A 14,883-nucleotide genomic window follows, 5' to 3' on the forward strand; every position below is an offset into this window, starting at 1 on the left:
GGAGACACAGATTATCCTTGAACCCTTTCCCAGCTGTACGATTTAGGATGTGGGAAGACACTTCCGGTGGCGGGAAGGAGGACAGAGGAAGAGGAAAGGGCGGTGCCAAGGAGATGTCCGCCGAGTTGGCAGCCAGCTCCGCCCCGTGCACCCGGCCCCCTGCTTTCCGCTGGATCTGGCGGAAATGAGCCACGGGCTGGGCAGTGGAGCCCCCCGAGCAGGGCCCCGCGCGGGCGACGACCAGGCTCGTTGTGTTCCCAAGGCCGCCGGCCCGGCGCAGTGACCCTGCTGGGGCCAGATTCACTTGCGCGCACCCCCTCCCAGCTTGGGAGACACGCCCTCCCACCAAGATCCCTTCGGCGTTGGTCTCCGGCAGCTTCATCACCTCTGGTCCTGTGCGCCCCCAGCGTGGAAGACCTGCTCGCGTTCGAACCTGTGCACTTCTAAGGTGGCCGGTCCCCCACCCCGACCCCAGCGTCCACCCCACCTCGCGTCCCCCTTCCCACCAGTCTAGAGTTCCGCATCGGCCCAGCCCCCTCCTGCATGCCCCACCACCCACCCCATCCCCCACTCTCCAGTGCATCTTTTGCGGGCTCTCAGCATCCCCAGCACCCTCATCGCCTAAGTTCACCACACATCACTGTCTCCAGACACGCCCTCCTCCCTGGCCATTGCCCTGGCACTCCACTTCTCTCTCCAGTTCTCAGGATATAGCAACTCGAAATCCCACCCTTCAGCTCTTAAGAAAAGCAACCCTGTCTGCATGTGCTGGGGCTCCCCTTCTGAGCCCTCGCACCCTCAGGCCTCACTCCCTTCCCTAGCTAGCTGGACTGCCTGCCTCAGGCTTGTTGAGCTCTGACTCCAAGGCCGGTCTATCTCCCTTGTACTGCAGGCTGCAAGGCCTCATGACTGCCACCTTGCCCCTGGGGTCCCCCTACCTGACCCTGGCCCCATCCAGACTGCAGCAGGCAGCTCTTGGACCCACCTTTACACTTCCCAGGCCTGTAGCTGTTGCGACCTTTGCTTCCATGACTTCTGGATGGGTTTGATTTTCTGACCTACCCCCTCACTCCAGCTTGTCCTCTTTCACTTGTGTGTTCTAGGCTCTAGGATGGTGGGGGAACTCCGCTACAGAGAATTCAGGGTGCCCCTGGGTCCTGGCCTGCATGCCTATCCTGATGAGCTGATCCGACAGCGAGTGGGCCATGACGGGCACCCTGAGTACCAGATCCGCTGGCTCATCCTTAGGCGCGGAGAGGATGGGGAAGGGGGCTCTGGCCAAGTGCGCTGCAAGGCTGAGCACATCCTGCTGTGGATGTCTGATGATGAGATCTATGCCAACTGCCACAAGATGCTAGGCGAGAATGGCCAGGTCATCGGGCCCTCCCAGGAATCTACAATGGAGTCTGGGACCTTGGACAAATCTGTGCTTGGGGAGATGGAAGCTGATGTAAAGTCCCTGATTCAGAGGGCACTTCGGCAGCTGGAGGAGTGTGTGGGCACTGCCCCTCCTGCCGCTCTGCTCCACACCGTCCATGTGCTCAGTGCCTATGCCAGCATTGAGCCCCTCACTGAGGTCTTTAAAGACCCAAAGATCCTGGACTTGCTCATGCACATGTTGAGTAGCCCGGATTATCAGATTCGTTGGAGTGCTGGCCGAATGATACAGGCCCTGTCCTCCCACGATGCTGGTGAGTGTTGGCATGGAGAGGGAGGGAGGGAGAGCAGAAGGGGTCTGGAGCAGCTCCGGGATTCACCAGGCACTGGGAGGACCCTCGTAGGTACAGAAACTATTCCTGTCTTGGACAGATAAAGAAAAGGAGGAGAGTGGGGGTGGGGTGGAGACATCTGCAGAAAAAGGAAAACCTAAATCTGCAAGAACTTCATGTTTTGTTTTTTGTAAAAGGAAGTATTTAGGTCACTGCGGGTTATCAATGTGCATGGATAAGATAGTAAATTTTGGCTTTTAAAGCATAGTAACAAATCGTGTCACTCGTGATGAGTAGTACCAAGATGATTTTTGAATAGAAAGCGTAGGTTAGATATCTGAGAAGGGTGAATTTAGGGAGTAGTTACTGATTGTGGTGTGGGTTACAGAGACACGGACTCAGATCCTTCTGTCATTGAGCCAGCAAGAGGCCATTGAGAAACACTTGGATTTTGAAAGCCGCTGCGCCCTGCTGGCGCTGTTTGCACAGGCCACACTAGCTGAACACCCCATGTCTTTCGAGGGCATCCAGCTGCCACAGGTATCCGGGGGACAGAGACTAGGGAAAGTTGGGAATGAGACCTAAGGACCATGCCTCTGCACCTGGCACTGGGGACATTATGGAAAAAGGGGCAGGAATGGAGACAAGAGGTGGAGACCAAAGTTGTATCCTCCAGGTCCCAGGAAAGCTGCTTTTCTCCCTGGTGAAGCGGTATTTGCATGCCACCTCACTCCTGGATCAGCTGAACAACAGACCTCAGGAACCAGGAATCCCTGCAGAATTGAGTGAGGAGAGGGCCCGGCTGGATCTGGAATTCAGTATGGCCATGGGCGCCCTGATCTCAGAGTTGGTGCAGGCTATGTGCTGGGACCAGGCCTCAGGCAGATCAGGGGGCTCGGCGCGGTCCCCCTGTTCCATCTTCCAGCCACAGCCAGTAGATGCCAGCCCAGAGCTCCTGCCCAGTCCTGCCCGGCACTCCTCCAGGAGAAGATCAAGGCGGTTCCGCTCTCGAACCGAGTTCGCAAGTGCTAATACTTATGCCTTATACGTGCGGGACGTGGTGCAGCCAGGCATGCGAGTGCGGATGCTGGAGGATTATGAGGAGATCAGTGCTGGGGACGAGGGCGAGTTCCAGCAAAGCAACAGAGGCGTGCCTCCTGCCCAGGTGAGGGGCACATGGTGGCGGGGCACTGCTGGGCACTAGTGAGGTGAGGTGTAGCTTGGCTCTGATGAGCCATACAAAGAGAAAACCCTAAGTAAGACCAAGGGATCAGCAATCAAAAGAGGGGCCCCTTGCAGAGCTGAGAAATGGTAGGTTTGGAAGGCCAACACCCAAGGACAAGCAGCATTAGGCTCCCCCAGAGGTCAGGCTCAGGGCGTTAGTCTGCTTGAAGCCAGGTGGAAAGTAAAGAGGCTTGAGCCAGCAAAAACAGGGTAGCCAGTGTTTGGCTATTTTCGGGAACTGTTTCCAAACCTGACCAAGTGGCCATACTAAGTGGGTATGAATCCTCTTCCTTGAGCCACAGTGCGATCCTTAGTCCTCTCATGGCCTTCACTCTCCTCCAGGTGCTGTGGGAGTCACTGGGCCGCACCTATTGGGTGCACTGGCACATGCTGGAGATCCTGGGCTTCGAGGAAGATGCTGAGGACTTGGTGGAGGCTACTGACCACCAGGAGGCAGTGGTCAGTGGAGCCCTGGGTGGAGGTGAGCCGGCTGGGGAAGCAGCTCCATGCTGGTGGGCTGTGGCCTGGCTGGGTATGGGTCATGGCTGTGCGCCATGACTGCGTCCCTCGGCCCACTTCTGCAGTTCTGCCCTCCTGGCGCTGGAAGCCCATGACTGAGCTATATGCTGTGCCGTATGTGCTGCCTGATGAGGAAGATGCGGAGGGGAGCGAGCACCTGAGCCAGGCAGAGTGGTGGGAGCTGCTGTTCTTCATCAGGAAGTTGGATGAGGCTGACCAACGGGAGATTATCCAGATGCTGCAGGAGAACCTGGATGGGGAGGTAGAGACACCAGGGTGGAGGGGCCCCTGTGTGGGGAGGGACAGACATGCAGAAGGCCGCAGGTGGGAGGTAGGACCAGGTAGTATAAGTGCCACATGGAAGGGATCTGCAGAATTCTCCAGTGCAGGTGTGGTGGGCTTTCTGGGAAGAGCCAGGTGCTACTCGGGGTGCTCAGGGTAGAAGGCTATGCAGAGAGACCCTTTTCCAGGCGCCCCCAGAGCTGCTGCCTGTAGGGCTGCCTACAGTGAGAGCACCTCCCCATAGCACGTGCTGGACGAGGATATCCTGCCTGAACTGGCTGTGCCTGTGGAGTTAGCCTGCAACCTGCTGGTGGTACTGCTACAGAAACTTGACTACAGTGCTCTCAGGGATCTGTTCAACTGCCGAATCTACAGGAAATTCCCCTCCAAGCTTCCAGCCAGGCAGCCAGCCTACCAATCCCTTCTCCAAGCCCAGACCCAGGAAGAGGCAGCCAGAGCAGAAGGTGGGTATCAGACAGGCACAGCAGGTGGACATGCTTGTCTCTGGGAGTGTACTCGCGCTGGAGAGGTGCCTGTGCTGCTGATTGGGTAGACCTGTCTGAAGAGAAGCAACAAACAGAAGCAGACCTTGTACTCTCCTCGAAAGATGGAGGAAGCCAGGCCTGGTGGCCCACATCTGTAGTCCCAGCTACTAGGAATGCTGAGATGGGAGGTTCCCTTTAAAAGGAGTTCCAGACCAGCCTGGACAGTACAGTGAGAGACCCTGTCTCAGAAAACTAAAACGGCCGACACAGTGACTCATACTTCTAATCCTAACACTGCCCAAGGCTGAGTCAGGAGAATTACAAGTTGAAAGCCAGCCTGAGCAATTTATCAGCTTTACAAGACCATGTCTCCAAATTAAAAAAAAAAAAAGTAAAAAGGACTGAGGATATAGTTCCATGGTAGAGGGATTATCTAGTATATAAGAGGGCCTGGACTCAACCCTCAGTACCAAGAAAAAAAAAAAAAAAAGAGAAAGAGGCTGGAAGAAGAAAAAAGGAGGGAAGGGGGAAGGAGGAGAAGGGAGAAAAAAGAAGAGAAGAGAAAAGCTAACTGTTGGGGCTGGGGAGATGGCTCAGTAGAATAAGTGCTTCCCTGGCAAGTGCAAGGGCCTGAGTTCAATCCCTGGTTCCGCAAAAAAAAAAAGAAAAGAAAAAGAAAAAAGCTAGGTGTGGTAGTACGTACTTGTAATACTAGCACTCAGGAGGCTGAGGCAGGAGGATCATTGTGAGCTCGAGACCACCCTGAATTACATAGCAAAACCCTATCTCAAAAAAAAAAAAAAAAAAAAAAAAGCCAGGCATGGTGGTATACCCACCAGTAATCATGTCACTTTGGGAGCCTGAGGCTGAAAGATTGCTTCGCTTATTTAGTGACAGCCTGGGTTGTGTGACAAGCAAGACCTTATCTCCCAAGACAGAAGATTAGAGTTTTTATGAGCATTGAACCCGGGGTGTTTTGGGACTGAGCTACACACCCCCTTTTTTGGTTTTTGGTGGTACTAGGAATTGAACCTAGGGCCTTCACACTACGTTAGATCTCCAGCCCTTTTGAAAACTTACGTTAAAACAGGATCTCTTTAAGTCACTAAGGATTTGGCTCAAATTTGCCATCCTAGGGCCAGGGTTTCTCTCAGTGGCATAGCACCTGCTAGCAAGCATGAGGTTGTGAGCTCGATTCCCAGTACCAAAAAAAGGACATCAAATTTATCATTCTCAGGGCTGGTGAGATGGCTCAGTGGTCTAAAGCACCTACTTAGAACAAGTTTAGGAAAGCACAGGGACTGCGGTTCAATCCCCCAGCACCACATGCCAGCCCGCCCTGCCCCCTGGTGGGCTGAGCTGGCCACACACACAAATAAATAAAATTTAAAAAAAAAATTTTTTTTTTTTCATTCTCTCTTGCCCCAGCCTCCCAGAGGGCTGGGATTGTAGACATGTGTTATGGTATCAGTTGAAAGAGATATTTAGAAGCCTTTAAAAAGTCCCTCATGTATAACTTTTCCCTTGCAAACAAAAAATATTGTGTGCATTTTAGGCAGGGACTATTTAGGGTTAAACCCAGGGCCTTGCGCATGCTAGTCACAGAGCTGCACCCTGGCCTCCCTTTTCTGTCCCATTTTGAGACAGAGTCTTACCAAATTGCCCACACTGACCCCAAACTCATGATCCTTCTGTCTCAGCTTCCTGAGTCCTAAGGTTACAGGTGTGTGTGCCACCATGCCTGTGTTTTATATTTTTAAATAGGGAAATGCTCTGCTATTTGCAGGTTAAAAGGTACTTAGTTATTTAAGACTATGAAGTACAAGTTCATGGGGAGGTAGAGGCTGTAGGATCACCTCAGTTTGAGAGGCGAGCCTATACTATGTGGTAAAACCCAGCGGAACCGGGGATTGAACTCAGGCCCTTGTGCTTGCCAGGGAAGCGCTTATTCTACTGAGCCATCTCCCCACCCCCTGAGCCATCTCCCCGCCCCCTAAAACCCTATCTTACACACACACACACAAAAAAAAAAAATTGTGATGAAACTGCTAAGTATATTTTTGAAATCTCTAAAACTAACTTTTAGGAAAAGAAAAAACAAAACAAGCTTGGGATCCAGGCATGCAATTCATCTGTTTTGTATATACAAGGCTCTCCAGCACCAAAAGCAAAAAACTAAAAAAAAAAATTTTTAAGGAGAAATTAGTGAAAAGCTGGAGAGCTAGGAATCAGCCTGTTGTTTTCTGTGCCACTGCATCACTAATGTCCAATTCTTGTGATACCCCTTCCTGCAGAGAAAGAGCCCCACTGTGAGAGCTCTGGTGCCCTGCAGCGTCTGGCGGAGGGTTTGGGGCCCTCTGGGCAACTGCTCATAGACCTTGAGCGAGCCCTGGGCTGTCTGGGGCCCCAGGAAGGTGAGGTCAGGCCGTGCCTGCTACAGCTCCAGAGGCAGCCCCAGGCCTTCCTTGCCCTCCTGCGCAGCCTGGACACCCCAGCCACCAACAAGGCCCTGCAGCTGGCCGCACTGAGGTGAGGGTTGGTGAAGGGCAGGGTGAGATGAGGACCTTGGCCAGATGTACACTTCTGTCCCTCTCACCCCTGCCCCAGAGTTCTGACGCAGCTGGCGGACTTCCCTGAGGCTCTGCTGCTGCCCTGGCATGAGGCCATGAATGCCTGTGTGGCCTGCCTGAAGTCCCCCAACACTGACTATAAGGTACCCTGGCCTGCCCCAGGACTGTGCAGAGTTGGGGAGGGTCCCCCCCTAGGCGAGGTTAGAGGGTACCATACAGCCTTTGTGCTCTTGGTTTGCTTTGCTTTTTGTGTGTGTGTGTGGAACCAGGGATTGAACTCAGGCCCTTGTGCTTGCCAGGCAAGTGTTTATTCTACTGAGCTATCTCCCCGGCCCCTTGCTTTGCTTTTAAAGTCAAATTTAATTTTTTAAAATAGGTAATACATTCTCCTTCACAAATCAGAACAGTACAAGGTACACACTGGGCGGTGTCACACCCGCCTGCATTTCTGCTCTCAGGGTGCCCTCCAGAAGGGGCTTGAGAGCTGAGGTCATGGTGGCTGGTCGACTGCAGTCCACACCTTTGGCTGTTACCCAGATCTTAGGTGTTCTGAGGCCCACATAAACCCATTCCCTCCTTGTCCTCTGGGTGTCTGTCCTTGGGGCCTGAATAACTTGAAACAGCCTTGCTTCTGGGTTCTGGATTAGCAGGGCCCAGCTGAGAACTCCAGGCTCTCCCTGCCCCTGCTCAGCAGCCTAGAACACTAGTCATAGGATGCCCTGGTTCCTTTCCTTTGGCTTGTTCTTGTTCTCTTGAGTTGCCCCATCCCTGTCCTTTCACATCCTCTCTTAGTCTTGTCCACTGCAGCACTCCCAGTGTACGCATACTAGTGCCTGTGACCTCCTAGCTTGTGCCCTGTCTCCCTCCCACCCACATTCACTGTCCTGTGACATCCCTGTGCCAGGTGCTCCAGGAGCTCATCATCTTGCTGCACCGCCTGACCTCAGGGAGCAGGGACCATGCCGTGGTGCTAAACCAGCTAGGAGCCCACAATGCCATCTCCACAGCCCTGGAGAAGCACCCAGGAAAACTGGAGTCAGCCTTGGAGCTGCGGGATGCCATATCCAAGTGCGAGAAGCACACAGTCCTCTACCAGAACCTCATCACCAACGTCCTAGGCGGCTCCATCCAGGTCGGGAGGAATGGTGGGGGTCAAGCTTGGGGAGTCAGAGCTTCACAAGAACATGGCACCAGGCAGTGGGGAGGAGGGAGTGTCCCTGAGGCCAAGAGAAGCAGGTGACCCCCCTGCGCTGTGTCCTGTCCTTCCCGCCACACACCCGTTTCTGTGTGTCTGTCTGTCCCTCCCTCCGATCCTAGTCCTTCTCTCTTGTCTTCCCACTGCAGATGGTGCTGGGCCAGATCGAAGAACACAGACGAACCCACCGGCCCATCAACATCCCTTTCTTTGATACATTCCTCAGATATCTCTGCCAGGGTTTGTGCCTGTCCCCAGTTTCTCAATGTCTCTGTGCCCATACTGTGTCCCCTCTATACTGACCACTTCTTCCCACCCTCTAGGATCCACCGTGGACATGGAAGAGGACAGGTGCTGGGAGAAGGTGGAGGTGTCCTCCAACCCGCACCGGGCCAGCAAGCTGATGGACCGCAACCCCAAGACCTACTGGGAGTCCAGTGGCAGCACCGGTTCCCACCACATCACTTTGCACATGCGCCAAGGTGTCCTCATCAGGTACTGTGCGTGCATGCTTGTGTGAGCCTCATCCTCAGGCTTTCTCTTGTCTCCCTGTGCTTCCAGCTAGGGGGAGCACCATCCCTCCGGATTTGGCGAATCCCTGGGGTCTGTCTGCATGGATATGACCAGTTCCCATTGCCACCAGCTCCTCTTCCTCATCCCCAGGCAGCTGACTCTGCTGGTGGCCAGGGAAGACACAAGCTACATGCCAGCACTGGTGGTGGTATATGGAGGCAACACCACCAGCTCTCTTAACACGGAACTCAACTCGGTAGGGGCTCCGTGCAATTAACCCACCCTCTTAGGATTAGCAATCCTGAGCCTGACCTTGAACTCCTGAGCCCTACAGAGGTTGGAGTCCTCCTTGTGCGTGTGTGACAGCCTCAGGCCCAGAGTAGTGGGGCTGGCATCAGAGCCCCATATCTGAGAGCTGGGGAAGAAAGGGATGTGGCAAGGGAACTGCTGCTGAGGTGGTGCTCACAGCATACCCATCCACACATGTAGAGGTGACAGCCCTCTCTGTCCTTTGACAGGTGAATGTGATGCCTTGTGCCAGCCGGGTGACCCTGTTGGAGAACCTGACCCGCTTCTGGCCCATCCTTCAGATCCGCATAAAGCGCTGCCAGCAGGTGGGCCTGGGGCAAGGGAGGATGTGGTGAATCCAGAGCCTAGCGCTTTTTTTTTTTTTTTGTGGTACCAGGGATCAAACTCAGGACCTTGTGCTTGCCAGGCAGGTGCTTATGTTGGTGTGAGTGGTAACAGGCCTGTGCATTCCAGGGTGGCATCGACACACGCATTCGGGGTGTAGAGGTCCTGGGCCCCAAACCCAGTTTCTGGCCAGCATTTCGGGAACTTCTGTGTCGCCACACACGTCTTTTCTACATGGTTCGGGCACAGGCCTGGAGCCAGGACATAGCTGAGGATCGCAGGAGCCTCCTGCACCTGAGTTCCAGGTAGGCAAGGGGTATACATGCCTGGCTGTGCATGGTTGGTGGGATGCACTGGAGGGAGGGAAGGAGTGGACTTGGGAAGGGGAAGAGGGACAGAGTGGCTATATGCCATCAGTGGGGTTATCAGTGAGCCCAGGCGAGTTCTAAGTAACAAGTGGGGCTCCAAGCCTGGGAAGAGGGCAGAGCTGGCAGGGGTAAACACTAGGCAGCTAATCTGCAAGTCCTTGACACCCTCCTCCTCCATCATCCTCCCCAGGCTCAACGGGGCCCTGCGCCAGGAACAGAATTTTGCTGATCGCTTCCTCCCTGATGATAAGGCAGCTCGGGCACTGGGCAAGACCTGTTGGGAGGCCCTGGTCAGCCCCCTGGTGCAGAACATCACCTCACCTGGTAACATTCTGGCTCCTTGCTTTCCTTTAGAAACCCCAGGGTTAAGCCCTTGATTTAACTTAAGCTTTTGGACTTTTTATTGTCTTTTTGAGACTGGGCTTCCATTGTAATTCAGGCTGGACCTGAGGTTGCAGCAGTCCTGCTTTCCCAGCTTCCTTGAGTGCAGAGATTATTAGCCTGTGCACAATGCCCAGAAACTTGGCCGCTCAGACACCAGTGTCCACCCCCCTTTCTCCTACCCCAAGGAGAAGAGCATGCTAGTTTTCCATCTTTCAAGTGCCAGCTGAGAGCGCAGGCCAGACTACGCCTGCCTACCCTCTCCCCCGTGTTTCTCTGCCCAGTGGTTCCTTCTCTGCGTCCATCCAGCCTGGCCACACCCTCTTCCCAGGAGACATGCCATATATGGCTTGCTTTTCTGGACCTCCAGATGAGGATGGTGTGAGTGCGCTGGGCTGGCTGCTGAACCAGTACCTAGAGTGTCGTGAGGCTGCCCACAATCCTCAGAGCCGTGCGGCTGCCTTCTCATCACGTGTGCGTCGCCTCACCCACCTGCTAGTGCACGTGGAGCCCTGCGAGCCCACAGCAGCCCTTTGGCCCAGTGAGACCTGGTTCCCTTGCTCCTATCCCTCTTCTGGCGGGTGGCAGCATGTCTGGAAATCCCTGGGCACCCTTGGGGAGCTGGGGGGTCCCTCCTGCCTCCTCACTTTCTCTGTTTCCACAGAGAATAGAAATGGAAGCCGTGACTGGGGCTCCCCAGCCACCCGGGGCCTCTCAGGCAGCATCCTGAGGAACCTGATGCGCTGCTGGCGTGCTGTGGTGGAGGAACAGGTGCAGCAGGTGCAGGTGCAGGCCAGGGTTCTGGGCTTGCCAGAGAGCTCTTCATGCTGGGTCCTCTTTGCAGGTGAATGCCTTCCTGACCTTGCACTGGCGGGACGATGACTTCGTCCAGCGCTACTGTGAGCGCTTCTACAACCTGCAGAAGTCTAGCTCTGAGCTGTTTGGGCCGAGGGCTACCTTCCTGCTAGCACTGCAGAGCGGCTGTGCTGGGGCCCTTCTGCAACTGCCTTTCCTCAGAGCCGCACACGTAAGGCCCCAGCTCTGGACTTCACAGAAGACTCCTCCCCCGCTGCCTTTAGTGACCCACCCATGTTTCCTTTCTCTGACGAAACCTGTGTTGCTGAAAATTGGAAAAATGGGGCAGGGGGAGCAGAGGGATAGCTAGGACTGGAGGTCCCCTGCAGGTGAATGCCTTCCTGACCTCGCACTGGCAGGGTGACTTCGTTCAGTGCTGCTGTAAGCACTTCTGCAACCTCTTTCTACAAAGCAGAGGGGTAGCTACAGTGGTGGTCCCATCTCAGCTTCCCAGGTGCTGGGATTGCAGGTGTGTGCTACCATGCCCAGCCACTGGATTTTTTTTTTTTTTTTTTTGTACTGGGGGTCGAATTCAGCACCTTATGCTTGCCAGGCAGTTGTTTATACCTCTGAGCTATTTCCAGCCCCATGGATTTTTTTTTTAAAAGCTATATTTTAGTTGGTTGTTAACAGTTTCAGCAAAATGATACTAAGTTTGTAGACTGATCTTGCCTGGTTTTTCTTTTTTTCTTTTCCCTGTGATGCTTGGAATGGAACCCAGCGTGGCTCCCCACCCCACTGCTTGAGACCAGGTCTAGCAGGGTCCCACCAAGTCAATCAGTTGAGCTCAAGCTGGTGATCTTCCTGCCTTAACCTCCTAGAGTGCTGGGATCACAGGCATATCCTACCACATCCAGCTTTGTTACCTGATTTTGAGACACAGTATGTGTAAAACAACACTTCTTAGAGTTGTTCATATTGCTAATTTGCATGAGCATTAATGTTTCTATAAAACAGTTTTCTACCTTTGTTGACAAAGCTACAGTTGTTGCTGCGTGGCAGTGTGTGCTTAGTATACACAAGGCTTGGCTTGACCAGCTGGTGGGCTGCCGGGCACTCTGCCCACATCCTCAGGCCCTGCTACTGCTTCTGCCCATGGGGTTTTCTATTCATGCTCAACACCCAGGTGAGCGAGCAGTTTGCCCGGCACATCGACCAGCGGATCCAGAGCAGCCGGGTTGGAGGTGCCCAGGGCATGGAGACACTGGTGCAGCTGCAGAGGTGCCTAGAAGCGACCCTTGTTTTCTCTGGCCTGGAAGTGGCTACCACCTTTGAGCATTACTACCAGTGAGTGTGGGCATGAGGACCAAGAGCTGGCGGCTGCCACGCTAGGGCAGCCTGGCACCCAGACTGAGGCTGGGCCTGTGTTGCAGGCACTACATGGCTGACCGTCTCCTGAGCTTGGGCCCTAGCTGGCTGGAGGGGGCGGTGCTGGAGCAGATCGGCCTCTGCTTCCCCAACCGCCTCCCACAGCTGATGTTGCGGAGCCTGCGAACCTCAGAGGAGCTACAGCGCCAATTCCACGTCTACCAGCTGCAGCAGCTTGATGAGGAACTGCTGAAGCTGGAAGACACGGAGAGGAAACTGCAGGTGGGGCCAGGGCAGGAATGAACAAAATGGAAGGAGGAAGGAAGGGCCTGGGGCAGCCACCGCAGTCCCTTGGCATAGGCAAACACCATGCCTCTTCAGGTGGGCCAGGAGGCTGGTGGCCCGGAACCTGAACATGAGATGGAGGATGTGAAGGCAGCTGAAGCTGCAGCCGTAGCAGAGGGCGAGGAAGAGGAGAGTGAGGATTTCTGCTATGAAGGGGTGATGCCCAAAGTGTCCGTGCTTGTCCTGTCCCCACGCTGCTGGCCTGTCACCTCCATCTGCCATATGCTGAATCCCAAAACCTGCCTGCCCTCCTACCTGAGGGGAACCTTGAATCAATACTCCAACTTCTACCATAAGAGTGAGTGGCCAAACAGCAGGCCTGGGACCTGGGGAAGGGACAGTATTGGAGTGGATCCTGACAATCTCAGGAGGCTGAGGCAGGAAGGTTTCTTCAAGTTTGAGGCCAGTCTGGGCTATATGATGAGTTCAAGGCCAGCCTGAACTACATAGCAAGGTCCTATCTCAGGAAACAGAAAAGGGCACTGATTGGCACCTGCCTGGCATGGGACTAGACAAGGGTGGGTCTCATACCTGAGCTGCCAGGGATACGGGCATGAGGTCTGGAGTTGGGAGCCACTAGGTGCTGTACAGGAACAAATGGGACAAAGCTTGGCCTGGCACCCACGCCATCTTCTCTGACCACCTCCAGGTCACACCCAGCCGGCCCTAGAGGGAGGCATGCATCGGCAGTTGGAGTGGACATGGCTGGGCCGTGCAGAGCTGCAGTTTGGGGACCAGACCCTACACGTGTCCACCATGCAGATGTGGCTGCTGCTGCATTTCAACAGTCTGAAGGTGGCCCTGCTCCTCCTGACTTCTCCTGCCCGTCCCTCACTTTTTGTTCGGTCCTGTCCTCCCATCACCCCCGGGGCACCTTGAACGCTCTGCCTCTTCCCCAAGGTGGTGTCCGTAGAGAGCCTGCTGGCGCACTCGGGGCTCCCTCCGCACCTGCTGCATCGGGCCATCGGGCCTCTCACGTCCACACGGGGCCCCTTGGACCTGCAAGAGCAGGAGGACACCCCAGGAGGTACGTGCCCAGGGCCAGAGAGACCTCTGCTGCAAGGCAAGGCAGATTCCCAGGCCTCCAGTAACTGCTTATTTCAGGGGTGCTCAAGATTCGAGATGCTGCTGAGGAACCCAGGCCAAGGTGGGGCAGCGTGTGGCTCGTCCCGCCTCAGACGTACCTGGAGGTGGAAGATGAGGGCCGAAGCCTGGAGAAGAGGCGGAACCTGCTGAACTGCCTGGTTGTCCGGGTCCTCAAGGCCCACAGCGACGAGGGCCTGCACATTGACCGGCTTGTCTGCCTGGTACGGTGGGCATGGAGTGGGGAGCAGCCACAGGTGTCACCTGTAGCCTGGACTGTGTTGTGAGGTCAACTGCACTGGTGTCTTGGGGCTCCATGGCCTAGGTGTGTGTGATTGCAGTGGAAGCTGGGGTGAGCCTGGCTCTAAGCCACCTCTGGTCTTCCATGGCAGGTACTGGAGGCTTGGCAGAAGGGCCCGTGCCCGCCCCGGGGTTTGATCAGCAACCTTGGCAAGGGCGCCACATGTAGCAGCACTGACGTCCTCTCTTCCGTCCTGCACTTGCTGGGCAAGGGCACACTGAGACGCCATGACACCCGACCACAGGTGCTATTGTACGCGGTCCCTGTGACAGTAGTGGAGCCCCACACAGAGTCCCTGAGCCCAGGATCCTCGGGCCCCAACCCACCCCTCACCTTCCACACCCTCCAGATTCGTTCCCGGGGTGTCCCCTATGCCTCCTGCACTGGCACCCACAGCTTTTCTACCTTCCGGTAGCCCTGGACTGGGGTTTTACTTCTGGAAATAAAATGAATTTGATTGTGAGGCGTGTTTGGTGACCACAGAAGGCCCACCTCACTAAAATAACTTAGGCAGTGTCCATCCAGTGTGTCTTCCATCTGGTGTGAACAGGTTGGAGGCAGAGCTAGGTGGGCTAGAGAGGCAGCACTGGGGATTGAAGTGAGGGCCTTCACATTGAGCTACATTCCCACCCTTTTTAAGTTTCTTCAAATTTTGAGACAGTCTTATTTAGTTCTTCTGGCTAAGCTGGAACTTGCCAATCTGCTGCGTGAGACTTCCGAATGCGGGGATTACAGATGTGTACCACCAGGACTGTCCTCACTTATCTCCTCCTTCCAGCGCAAGTTGCCTCTTCCTGTTCTCTGCCCACGACCCTTGCAGATGAACCATCCTGGAATTACTACCTCAGGAGGCCCTCAGCAAGCCCTGTCAGCACCTGCACCTAGGCCTCCCAGGCATGCAGCAGGGCCACTTGGCAGGGAGGAGAGTTCCCACAGCCCAGCAGGATGGGAGCAGGGAGGGAGTCAGGTGGTGAAAGGGCACAGGACAGACAGAAGGGACCGGCACCACCCAAGGCTAGACTGGGAATACAGCCTGGAGGGAAGACACCAGGGCTGGGAAGACAGGGTGGGACTGGTAGCCACATGGCATGTGACTGTTGGCCCCCAGCTGC

The 14,883-nt window shown here is 55.1% G+C and overlaps 1 protein-coding gene across 3 annotated transcripts; it reads left to right on the forward strand.

Moving 5' to 3' along the window:
* Positions 1–142: 142 nt before the first annotated feature.
* On the forward strand, positions 143–14,235 carry Cul7 (cullin 7). 3 transcript variants are annotated; one of them, XM_023719782.1, is made up of 26 exons: positions 143–451; positions 1,104–1,691; positions 2,098–2,249; positions 2,386–2,874; positions 3,276–3,414; positions 3,518–3,714; positions 3,979–4,198; positions 6,514–6,748; positions 6,827–6,932; positions 7,694–7,921; positions 8,134–8,224; positions 8,308–8,479; positions 8,648–8,753; positions 9,016–9,111; positions 9,260–9,435; positions 9,689–9,822; positions 10,211–10,420; positions 10,544–10,650; positions 10,724–10,906; positions 11,861–12,021; positions 12,108–12,324; positions 12,424–12,685; positions 13,037–13,182; positions 13,288–13,414; positions 13,492–13,694; positions 13,863–14,235. In XM_023719782.1, the coding sequence occupies exons 2-26, from the start codon at positions 1,112–1,114 to the stop codon at positions 14,184–14,186; spliced, it is 5,061 nt and encodes a 1,686-aa protein (XP_023575550.1). In that variant the 5' UTR covers positions 143–451; positions 1,104–1,111; the 3' UTR covers positions 14,187–14,235. The 3 variants fall into 3 exon arrangements, with proteins under 3 accessions (XP_023575550.1, XP_023575544.1, XP_004624188.1); XM_023719776.1 differs by having other exon boundaries at positions 143–448; XM_004624131.2 differs by having other exon boundaries at positions 144–448; positions 10,250–10,420.
* Positions 14,236–14,883: the final 648 nt, after the last annotated feature.

The sequence above is a fragment of the Octodon degus genome, unplaced genomic scaffold (genome assembly GCF_000260255.1).
Source record: "Octodon degus isolate 3935 unplaced genomic scaffold, OctDeg1.0 scaffold00005, whole genome shotgun sequence".
Lineage (NCBI taxonomy): Eukaryota > Metazoa > Chordata > Mammalia > Rodentia > Octodontidae > Octodon > Octodon degus.

Coding starts and splice junctions, on each gene's coding strand:
- Cul7 (XM_023719782.1), top strand. CDS start 1,112: ATGGTGGGGGAACTCCGCTACAGAGAATTCAGGGTGCCCCTGGGTCCT. Junction 2,875..3,275: donor GAGGCGTGCCTCCTGCCCAG/GTGAGGGGCACA, acceptor ACTCTCCTCCAG/GTGCTGTGGGAGTCACTGGG. Junction 13,183..13,287: donor TGCATTTCAACAGTCTGAAG/GTGGCCCTGCTC, acceptor CTCTTCCCCAAG/GTGGTGTCCGTAGAGAGCCT.